We start from the raw sequence: 12,273 nt of genomic DNA on the forward strand, positions 1-12,273 counted from the left end.
CTTCCTTCTGTCATTCTGGTGCAGGTTGAAATAAAATCTTGTACTTCCAAACCCTCCCTCACAGTTGGATGTGAACACTGCAATTATAGCTGTATTTCTGCCCTGCGCTCTATTAGCAATACAAAAGCCTTCGGCAGCCACAGTATACAATCAGAGCTCCCCTTTCAGTGCAATAAATTCCACCCCTGCTTGGTTGTCAAGGCAATGATTCAAGAAAACAAGAACTCTGTTCCTTGGTAGATTTCTGACGGACCAAATCCTGATGGGATTAAACGGATGGAAGTTAAGCTTTGAGAGAACCAGAAAGTCAGCACAGCACACTGCGAAATCATCAATGAGTGCTTAATATCAAATTTCCTCAACTCATAACTAACATTTACAGGGAGTTAATTTTCGCTACTTCAGCAGCGTTTCTGGTTTGACAGCAAAACACGACATCTCTATGACATATGGCTGATCAGCAGTGATCTGTTTCTTATGTAACTCCACAGTGTTCTGGCTGAGCCACGTTAGGCCTGCAGCATGATGCCGAGCCCAGTTGGATTCCCCTGAGCTTCAGTGACCAAGTGATAGGGACAGACTCCTGGGAAAGAAGAGAAAATAAGAGGGCAAAAAATTAGGTGTGGGATTCAAAAGAGTTTTACTCTACTGTACTGTGCAGAGAAAGATGAGGGATTAGAGAGGTTAATGGGAGGGGGAGAGGAGACGCTGAGACCCCCCTCCTGTCTTTTCACATTGTGTGTGTTTCTTTGGATATCTCATTCCTGTGGGCTGAGAGTACACCAACGGGAGAGAACATCCCCCTATTATATAAGTTCAGACACAGCTTACTGGTGACTCTGATGATGAGAGTGCAGTTTCAGCATCTTTGAGTATTTTAATGCGCAACACACTGCATTCCACAGTTTATCCTGACACCTGGTGGACATTAAAGGTAGCAGTGTGCGTTTATGTTGTGTGATTAATTGACACTAATATATTCATGTAGTAGGGCTTGGACAGAAAAAAATTCTTAATAAAGTATAAATAGATATTAATAAAGTTTTATATCAGCCGATTTCCCCATCAGACTTAATGTGCATGTGATCTCTTACTTCTTCCTTTGTCTGGCTTGTTCACTGTACTGACTACGCACCAAATAAGTAGCATCCATGAGGTCTCATTGGGTTTTGGGACTGCTAGCTGAACTTGCAGGCAGTGCCTTGACAAGCAAACGTGTGGACTGCCTCGATGTGTCTTTCTTTGCCAGATATGTACCATTTTACCGCAGCCAACACAAGCATTCAGGACCAATATTATAAAGCATGCCAAGCAGCATTTGTGTTCACAGTTTCAATCGCCCGTCATTTCACTTTAAGAAAGCACCGTTATCTGCCCCGGGCTCAAGCAAGCTGTGTGTTAGTGTACATGCTTTTATGTGTGACTATGTGTGTGTGTTTCAAATGCTCATCTAATGTTGCACTTAGCTCCGATGTTCCCCCGACGCCCAGATTAATCACCTCGGCATTTGTGTCAGCATTGGTGACAACAGCTGCTCCGACAGCTGTAATCAATACTTTTCTAAGTGTGGCATTCACGCTCTTTCCCTTTACGTGGAGGGATCTTCTATCTCCTTTTTGATGCCTTTTGCTTTGTATCATTTCCTTTACTGTATATAAAATAACAGCATGTTAAAAATCAGCTTTCAATACAGCTATGTTTCAAGGTTAATAGTATTCTTTAGGTTCCTCATATATTTTTTGATTTTAGGATGTCACTTTAATTTGCCAGGTTACAGCAGCATATGGTAAGGACAGTGTTCAAGACAAGAAAAAGTAAAACAATAAATAAATACCAAAAGGACAAATGAAATAAAACAGTAGTTGTACGTGTGTGGAGCAGGATTGGTTGTACAGCCTCACAGCAGCCACATCTGGTCCCGCGGGAATGTAATATTTTATATCTATCATCCCCTTTATCCTCCCTTAAATCTAAGATTTTAATTTGGAATAAGTCAGTGGAAATCTAAAGGGTAACCCACAAAAAAGAGCACAGTTATATGTCTGCATTGTTTGCAGTCATTGTGTACTGTACATGAGGTATTTTATCGAAAAAAACTAAGCTAAAACAATGGCAACTGACTTTGGGTTGGGTTTCATCCAAGCAGTAAGACTGTTGGGGAGTTGAGGTTTAAATAAGAACATCTTTGGGTGTTAGTCATCTGAAACTCGCATGACGAGGGTCTGTTAGCGCCAGATACTTACCTGTAATTGTAGGAACGTATGTCGATGACATCCTTCTCCCAATAAATTGTACACTAATGACCCATTATTATGGCTTGTGAGATTTTACCACTAGTTCAAGCCGGCATTAGTGACCTGTGCGATTTTGTGCCAGCCAGGCCAGAAAAGACAGATTTAAGATCCCAGCTAAGCTGATGCAAACTACAACATAGAGCAGGGCTGGGCAATTGATTTCTACAGGGGGCCACATGAAAGATCTGGTCTGTGAATGTTGCCTGAACCATAACTTGAACTTAATTCTGCTCAATATTAATTTTCTAAAATTGTAAACAGCAGTAAATTATATATTTTGCTACCTGTAATCAGCTGTAATCAAAGGTATAAGAATATTTTGCCAATTTTTATTTAAATTTATGAATTTTGGTGTAGGTCAAAGAGGAAAATAAAGCACAATTGTCTATAGTTTTGGATATAACACACTGGATGTTGGAAACTTTGTCCTTTGGAAAGCCTCAGCGGACCAAGGAGGGACCATGTAGCTACATGAATTATTTTCTGTATCTCAATAAATCTCAATAAATGTTGGATAGATGTTAGATGTTAGAATAGATAGCAAGAAGCTGTCTAAATGTTCCTTTTTGAAGAATTAACGAATGCAGATTGTAACAGCACTGTGGCGTGAATTAAACGTCATGGCTTTTCAAAGTAAAAGCAGCACAGTTGTATTGCATGCATAGCACAAATAGTTGCCAGACAGGGATCTCAGAAGTGCCGAATGTGGCACGCGGGCCTTTAAATGTCCAGGTCTGACATAGAGTCATATCATATCCAGAAGTTCTCAGATGACACTGCAATTACGGAGTCATCAGTGACAAACAGGAGCAGGAGTAGAAGGATCTGATGAACAACTTCATCTCATGGTGCGGAAAGAGAACCTTCTTCAGATCAATACAGCTAAAACCAAGGAGATGGTAGTGGATTTGTAGAGGTCCAGGCTCCACCTGCAGCCTGGAACCATCAACAGATGTTGTGTAGAGGTGGCTCAGACCTATAAGTACCTGGGTCTACAAACTAGACTGGTTGGCTAACATAGTCTCAGTGTACAAAAAACTTCAGAACCGTCTCTATTTCTTCAGGAGGCTAAGGTTGTTTAATATCTGCCAGAAGCTGCTGGACGTGTGCTACCAGACTATCGTTGCCAGTGACCTTTTCTATGCTGAGCTGGGGAGGCAGCACTAAAGAGAAGGACACCTCACAGCTGAACCAAGTGGTACAGAAGACAGGCTCTGTGGTCTGATTAACTGTAAAGCACACGCCTCAGAGGCTATTCTACTTAACACGAGAAAGGGATAATGGTACACATTGATTATTGATGACAACTTTAATGAATTTTGAGCTTTTAATTGCAGTAGATGAATTGTACCAGTCATGCTGTGTTTATCCACGAAGCCTGTTGTTGATGTGAATTCGTTTTTTTGTCAGTTTTTGCAGTAATGAGATAATAATCATTCTGAGAAACTAAATGCTTTTAAACACAGCTGTATAGTAGTAATATTATCCACTTGTTTTGTTGTTGGTGACATACGAACGTGTACTCGGTAAATGCAAAGTAGCAGAGCTCACAACGACAGACCCCTCCCCGCTGGTATCATGGAAGCTTCCACAGTCCAGCAGCATCACCGGTGATGTTACTGTGACACACACGCACGCACGCGCTCGTACATCATCGCACACGCCGATAACTGAACTCTCGGGGAAGGCTTAAGGGGCGCTTTGTCTGGCACCGTGTCAGAGCCCAGCATGCACCAGAGGCACATGCAGAGCGCGCACACACATCCAAACACACCCTGTCTGAGGAGAGATGCTTGGCGAAAAAGAGGACGCGTGTTAGAGGGTGCTGCAGAGACATGCTGAAGAAGCTGATGTGCAAGAAAATCTGCGATCGTAAGAACGATGCCTTTATCTCTCCTCTTTCTTCTGGATCCGCGCTGCTTCCTTCCTTTCATCTTACTTTGTGTTTGTCGTCCTGCTGTCATTCTTCTATCTCTCCCTGCATGTATCCTACCCATCCTTTGCCAGCCTGTTGCTTTCTCTCCCTGGATTGTACAGATTGACTGTTTTGTGATTAGTTTCCTCTACATAATAGATAGATGGATAGATTGATGGATGGATAGATGCTTTATTAATCGGTTATGTGATTTGGCTTCATTAATGGAATAAATGTTAATGTTTGGCTAAAAGAGTGGGGCTTTATTCACATAGAACAGATTAATGTACGCCTGTCTAAAAGCGTGCAATATTTTCTTTGGTGAATATTATATATGTCCTCAGAAATAATTCAAGCTACCAGCGCCCGGATAACAGATACCACCCAGCACGGTCGTATGTGCCCCGGGCTAATCCTTCATGTGAACGGTCACGTTGGGCAGGTGACAGGGGGCCACGGATCCATGCACGCCTGCCAAACCAGATTAAAGTCAGACAGATGGATAGATTAAGGATACGTACACACAACCTGACAAATTGACTGTGTTGCACCATCCCCTGAGGCGAGAGAGGTCACACACTGTAGGGATGACTCAGTTTAACAGGAAGAGGAGGAGGGGGTTTGACGACGCTAACCAGAAACTACTCCTTGTGGAAACGCTGAGCTCTGAGGGGGGAACAATGTGTTTTTCAGCGATGACTCGACGAGGCCTTACGGGAAACCAGTCATCCAGCCATCAAGTGGAAAACATTTTGCATTTGGCCGTAACCCAGTGACCGTTTCACTCGATTCAAATCAACTGTATCCTCATTGATTTCTTCTTGCTCCTCTTGTGTTACAGATAAGAACTTTGAGGATGAGGACTCTGTGGATGGAGGCCGGTCCTCCTCCTCCTCGTCCTCCAAGGCTCCCCCCAGTGGCAGGAGGACCGTAGTGAGCTCCGTTAGAAGACCCAGCTCCGCCACCACCACAAAGCCCACAGGTGAGGGAGGGGTTTATTCCACCCTGATGCACGTACTCTAGCTAACAGGGATCCTGTACCATACAGTACTGTCAAGGCCTATAATGTCTTTTACTGTTGCCACTGAAAGTTGCATTTGCTCCAGTGTTAATTATTGTTATTGTTAATACTTGAGGTGTCTTAACTCCGGGTTCCCTTAATTAAATTTTACACTCTTTCATTCGTTTACCTCTGTGTATGTGTTTATACCACTCATTACCTACCAGCATTCATGCAATTCATCATTGTCATATCACAGCAATACCATGTCATTGACCACTTTCATATTATATTATACTGTATATTCTTATACTATTACTAGCATTTCCAGTCTTATTAGGATTTATATTATAAGATAAGATAAGATAAAACTTGATTGATCCCCATTGGGCAAATTCAAATGTTATAGCTGCACAAGTCAGAAAACAAGAGTAACCAGAAAGAAATGAAATAGGACACAGAGAGCAGGCAGCAAACAGCATTAAATAGGACAAACACAACGGGCAACAAAAAGTAGAGTACATAGAGACAACAGTTGTGCATACAGTGACAATGTAAGTAGGCTACATTATAATCCACAAAATCAATCAGCAATTCTCCTTTTTTCCTCTCTTTTGTTCATTTATGTATCTCTCTTCTTTTCCTTTAAATACATAAACCTTCCAGATTCAATATTCACCCATACAGCACAGCGCACCCTTACACGCATGCACACACATAACACTACACATAACCTTTTATGTTGTTCCCTTTTATTATTATCATTCCTCAAAAAAACGGTGGCACTTACAATGCAGTTCCAATACTCATAAACTTGTTTTATGTATTTTAGCTAAAGAGGCAGCTGCTGGGGCTGTAGATGAGGAGGATTTCATCAAAGCCTTTGAAGATGTGCCCTCAGTCCAGGTACACTGAGCTCAGTATTTCATATGTTTGGTGGTTAGCCTGCCCTTCATACCTATCCACTGAATTATCTGCTTGATTATTATATCCATATCCATGACATAGGTGACTCTGTAAAACACGAGGTTGACACATATGCTCTTGATTGTCTCAATTAACTTTGAATTAATTATTATGAAGAAGTTTGGCACGTCCCCTTCAGGATGAATCGGAATCATTTTAGTGAAAAAAACAAACAAACTTGTGATTGTTACCAAATGTGGTGAACACTGTACTTGCTTGGTATCTGAGTAGACCTAACTAAAAGCTGTATGCAGCTATGCCACATAAATACGTCATGGTAAATATATGCCTTCCTGAATGTCTTCCTGTGCTCAGTTCTACTCTAACAAAGAGCTGGAGGAGCAGCTGTCCAAGATAAGAGAGGTGCTGTCTGACGACAAACATGACTGGGAGCATCGAGTGGTAGCGGTAAGACTCCAAATTTAGACTCTCTCATACACATGCACATGAATAACAAGCGTGTGAATTCAGTGATAGCACACCAAAACCTGCCTTTGTTTCACTATGTTTCTCCTGTTTCTTCAGCTGAAGAAGATCCGTTCACTCCTGTTGGCGGGAGCTACTGAGTATGAGGGTTTCCCTCAGCAGTTGCGACTTCTGGAGGCTCCTCTCAAGCTGTCAGCTAAAGACCTGCGCTCCCAGGTGGTTCGTGAGGCCTGCATCACATTAGGGTAAGATGAGGAGAGTGCACTGCCCTGGTTTTTGACAAACGACAGTTAAGCCCCATATTACACTAGGTCAGATCTGGTAACCTCTGTTTAAAATGCTAATTACAGCCTCACTGGCTGTGTCACAGTGTGCACTGAGAAATACTCCAGACTCTTTTCCACTTAATCAGCCAAATAAAAGTCTGGTTTTATCACAGTACATTATGGTAAAGATGGTTATACATGTGTCGCGTCCAAATTTAGGAAAAAAGAAAAAATGTCATCTCAACAGCAGTGAAAGAGTTTTGGTGGATGCATGTTTTTTGCGCTGAAAAATGGCAAACCTCAGGATTTTGGTTTGACAAGGGCCAAATTGTGTTGGCTACATGGGTAGGTCAGAGCATCTCTGTAGGGTGTTCCTGCTCTGCAGTGGTCAGTGTCTGTCAAAAGTGGTTCAAGGAAGGGACAGTGGTGAACTGGGAACAGGGTCATGGGTGACCAAAGCTCATTGATGGCCATGATGAGGAAGGGCTGGCCCTTATGGTCTGACATTGCTGAAGGAGTTAATGCTGGTTCTGATAGAAAGGTGTCAGAATATACAGTGCATCACAGTTTGCTGTGTACGGGACCAGTCAGGGTGCCCATGCTGACCTCTGTCCACTGCTGAAAGCACAAACAATAGACACATGAACGTCAAAACTAAACCACGGAGCAATGGAAGAAGGTGGTCTGGTCTGATGAGGTTTTCTGTCCCATCAATTGTGTGTGCGTCCCTTACCTGTGGAACATATGTTACCAGGATGCGCTATGGGCAGGAGGCAAACTGGTAGAGGCAGTGATTCAATGTTCTGCTGGGAAACCTTGAGTCCTGCCGTCCATGAGGATGTACCACCTACCCAAGCATTGTTACAGACCATGTACGCCCTTTCATGGAAACAGTATTCCCTGATGGCTGTGGCCTCTTCAAGCTTTCTGGGTAATACACCCTGACACAAAACAAAAATGATTCAGAAATGGTTTGAGGAGCACAACAATGAGTTTGAAGTTTTGAGCTGACCTCCAAATTCCCCAGATCTGAATCCAGTCGAGGATTGGTGGGATGTGCTGGACAAACAAGTCCAGTCTGACCTCACATCCTGTGTGCAATACAATGAAACTAGTGAAATGGTCATCACCTGTGACTCATTGTGGGAGTCAGTGTTCGTTAATAGAAAGGTTTGATTGACAGCACTGGCATTATCTTGAATCTGTAACTGATGAGGTTACGCTGTGAAGAGAGTATGCTTAAGTGTATTTTTTTTTTCTCCACATGCTTAAGCTAATGAATATCACTGCTGCTCGGGTATGAAACTAGCAGCAAAGCATCTGTCATCCAAGTTTTAATCCAACCCTGATGAGCTGGAAAAGAGCACAGATGCCCTGAAAGAGCAGCGGGTTGATGAATGGATGGGAGCTCCAGAGCAAACACCCTAACTTTTCTCAGTCACTCCTTGCTGTTGTCGAGCCCTGTTTGCAGTGCATTAGTTTTACCTGGGGACCTCTGGATGCGCCGCATGAAACATGGATGTAGGGGGGGTCGTTTCTTAGTCATGTGACGTTCCAGGTAAAACTGATCCCATGCGAATAGGGCTTTTGTCTAACATTCAGTTTTCTTTTGACATGGTTTCTTTCTAAAAAAAAGACAATAGATGACATCTTAATCTGACACACCGATCTCTATTAGCATCTGTCCCCTTAAGATAGAAAAGTGAAATAAACTTTTATGTGTTAGGTTGGATGGTTCACACGCCCTCCATTTCCACCTTCTTGTTTTGACAGACACAAAACACGCATTACTGTGAACCAGTCAGTTAAGAGTGGGGTGGTAGGTGGGTTCACGTCTTTAACACCGTGTCATTCTGTGTTTCCCTCTCAGATATTTGTCATCGCTGCTCCGTAACAAGTTCGACCATGGAGCGGAGAGTATCATGCCCACGCTGCTGAACCTCGTGCCCAACAGTGCCAAAATCATGGCCACGTCCGGGATGGCTGCCATTCGCCTCATCCTCAGGGTGAGAGACCCAGTGGCTCCTTCTGCGATGAAACCATGTTACAGAAAGAAATACTAAAAGCTCACATGTCCACTTTTACTGTTTTTCCCTCAGCACACACACTATCCACGTCTGATCCCCATTATTACCAGTAACTGTACCTCCAAATCAGTTGCAGTCAGAAGGTAAGTTGGCTTTATTGTTGCTTTCTTGGACATTTTGTTTCAGTAAAGTAAATCTACTCCTTAAATCATCAGCCAGGTTATGTTTTGATTTAAATCCCATAAAAACTCTTAGTAACTCCTTCTGGATATAACTTTCTGATTTTTTTCCTCAAGTTTCTCATTAAAGAAGTGTTAATTTAAACCTTGTGCCGTTTCCAGACGCTGTTATGAGTTCCTCGACCTCATGCTGCAGGAGTGGCACACTAACACCTTGGAAAGGTGAGCTCAGTATCTGCTGTTTCCTCCAGCGCCTGCTGCGTTGAGTGCATTTCATGGGTCTCCTCCTTCTCCTCCTACCTCCTCTCACATGATGACATTTTAAGTCGGCTTACATTTGAATTAGCCACGTAGCGGATCGGTGCACGACTAATGAGCCCCATTAGATTGATGAGTCCTGAGAAAACCGTCATCATCGAAACTCCCTGAGATGAGGCGGCTTTCCACCCATGTAACCGTGACGGCTGCGGTGGAGACTTTAAAAGGCGCGTGAATTATCCTTTGGGTGGCCACATTCCCTGTGGAACACCAGAGGAATTAAACTGGGAGAGACGGGAGAAGAGAAGGAGGAAGCGGATATCCTACAAGCTCTTTTGTTCTTGCATTTGAGAGTTATTCGTCAGTATTATCTGCGCTAATCTTGATGTGTGTGACTATGTTCCCTTACTATCCCAGACATGTGGCTGTTCTGACCGAGACCATCAAGAAAGGCATACATGATGCAGACTCTGAAGCTAGATCCATTGCAAGAAAGTAAGTAATACATCTGAAGTATGTTAAGCTGCCTGGTTATGTTTAAAATCTTCCTCCATCATCTGCTCATCTTCTGCTTTTGTTTTTCCTCAACTACAGGTGCTACTGGGGTTTCCATGGTCACTACAGCCGTGAGGCAGAGCATTTGTTCCAGGCCCTCGAGTCCACTTATCAGAAGGCCCTCCAGTCCCACCTGAAGAGCTCCGACAGCATCGTGTCTCTGCCCCAGTCCGACCGTTCCTCGTCGTCTTCACAAGAGAGTCTTAAGTAAGAGCCACAGCCCTCCTCGTGTGTATAATCTCTTTATTGCTGCATCTTATTTCTACATCTTTTAGTTCTTAGTTTCTATACTGCCATCTGAGATTTAGCCCCCTTCTGTGCGGTCGTAAATTACAATTTGTTCATAGTAAACCACCAATGCATTCGTTTTATTGAATGCAGTTAAAAACATGTTGGTAATTACTGTCAGATGGGCAGCAGACAGGTGAGCACGTCACATGCGGCCGCATGCACTCGCTGTCTTGAATCGATTTCCCAGATTACAGATTCCCTGTGGAACATTTTGGTGAATGACCTCATACTCGGTGAGGAATACGCAGCTAATGTGGTCACCATTATGTGTTTGCCTTTCAGACGGTGAGGTCATTCTTTTTGTCTGATGCTCAGTGCATCAGCTGGACTGACTTTAACAACTGGACAGTCAAACAGAGCTCCGAAATATACTGGTGCCTGCTCTGTGTAGGGCCATGGGTCATTTATCATTAGTATTTATATTTGAATCTCTCTAGTCTAAAACGTGTGTTGCTATTCCTCTTTTTTTCAGCCGCCCATTTACTGTGAAAAGTGTCATTGGAGGGAGCATAACAAGGAGTAAGTAGCTTTCTGTTCTATTTGTTGGTGTGGGAAAAAAAATACATGTACAGAATATTATAGAAGTCTGGTGAAGGTAGCAGAGAGGCTGCAATTGAAAGTGTCCAAGATGAAATTGGTCCAACCTGCTCAGGCTTCTGAGTCACGGTTTGTCTAGTTTATGAGCCTGTTCAGATCTGCAGTTAACATTCGTGTCCAAATGCGTCTCCAGACCTGATAGTTTTGCGCTCTATGCCAGTAAATCCTGACATCATCTGGGGCGGAGGAGAACATTTTTACAGCTGATGTCTGTAATGCATCTATACCACTTCTCCAGAACCGAGAACCAGAGCTGTTTTCTACATGTGCGTCGTTATTATTGATTATTAAACTTGCACAAAACTCGAATGAGAAAGCTTTACCACACACGGCCCCTCAGACATACATACGCATCAATAATTGAAGCAGAATCACAGTCGTGAACTCATTTCAAAGACTTTCATTTGTAATTGTTTTTAGTTAGTTTACTGCTACAAGGAAAACAAAGAGCTAACAAAGACACATCACTTTTTCCATTTTAGCCAGTCATTTGTCACAACAGATTTTTTCCCTGAATGAATGAGGCAAACGTTTCCCTGTTCAGTATAGGAGGTCTTTAATGCAACTCAGTTGCATTGTGCTCAAACCAAGGGAATGCAGACACATGTGACCCAGACCACCTCCAAATGTGGTCAGAGATTGTATCTCTCAAATGTGATATCAGTGCGTCCTGGGTTGTTAACACTTGTCTTTTAATGCGAGGTCTGATATCAGATGAGATTAGACTTTATTGGACGATTCACAGTACAGCACTTAAACTATTTAAAGAGTTTGAAAGGGATATAAAAGGCTACTTAAAATTAAATAGGTGCCATAAAATATTTGACTCTAAAAATGTGTATGTGCAGAGTTTAGTTGGTTAGCGCCTCAGAGCAGGCTTTTCATGTTGTCACGGTTGTTGTTGCGCCATGGTTATGGCCTGCACCTTGAAATAAAAGCATATATTGTAGATATCATTCATTCACTTTGAAATGGAAATGTATCCACAGTTGTATTTCATGTTTCAGGTAAACTGGTGGGGTCCAGGGTGTCCACTACACCAGGCTCCCTCCAGCGTTCCCGTAGTGACATCGACGTAAACGCTGCCTCCAGCGCCAAATCCCGTCTGTCCACCGTCCCCGCCTCCTCTCCCTTCAGCTCTGCGTCCGCCCTTCCCCCGGGATCCTACGCCTCACTGGGTAACTATCACTCATCTTCTCTGACCTTCTTATAAACAGAAATATAAACTTGCATGGCAACGAAAACACAGTGGCACGATTGACGTGAGAATCAGTTCAAGTAGTTGGAGGACAAAGTGATCGGCTGTGTGTGCATGTTACAGTGAAAATTAAAATTTACATGACTACAGTCCTTTAGGAATAGTGTCACACAGAAATGTGTAGAGTATTCAAGCAAAGCTACTCAAGTGGTTATTCTTCCCTAAAACATTTTCTCCCGTCATCAGTGGCCTTTATGGACCTGACCAGGATTATTAATGAGTCTTGATGTTGTAATTACAC

At 43.0% G+C, this 12,273-nt stretch overlaps 1 protein-coding gene across 39 annotated transcripts in view; it reads left to right on the forward strand.

Annotated features, from left to right (window-relative positions):
• clasp1a (cytoplasmic linker associated protein 1a) overlaps positions 1-12,273 on the forward strand; it is a 74,418-nt gene that overhangs the window by 36,947 nt on the left and 25,198 nt on the right. For all 39 annotated transcript variants that reach the window (XM_047601796.1, XM_047601802.1, XM_047601810.1 and 36 more), the window contains 11 exons: positions 5,051-5,191; positions 6,042-6,115; positions 6,491-6,583; positions 6,701-6,846; positions 8,738-8,873; positions 8,967-9,037; positions 9,236-9,295; positions 9,749-9,826; positions 9,926-10,093; positions 10,650-10,696; positions 11,782-11,952. In XM_047601796.1, coding sequence (XP_047457752.1) covers positions 5,051-5,191; positions 6,042-6,115; positions 6,491-6,583; positions 6,701-6,846; positions 8,738-8,873; positions 8,967-9,037; positions 9,236-9,295; positions 9,749-9,826; positions 9,926-10,093; positions 10,650-10,696; positions 11,782-11,952 — 1,185 coding nt within the window. The remainder of the gene's footprint in view (positions 1-5,050; positions 5,192-6,041; positions 6,116-6,490; positions 6,584-6,700; positions 6,847-8,737; positions 8,874-8,966; positions 9,038-9,235; positions 9,296-9,748; positions 9,827-9,925; positions 10,094-10,649; positions 10,697-11,781; positions 11,953-12,273) is intronic.

Source organism: Mugil cephalus, chromosome 12, assembly GCF_022458985.1.
Source record: "Mugil cephalus isolate CIBA_MC_2020 chromosome 12, CIBA_Mcephalus_1.1, whole genome shotgun sequence".
NCBI lineage: Eukaryota > Metazoa > Chordata > Actinopteri > Mugiliformes > Mugilidae > Mugil > Mugil cephalus.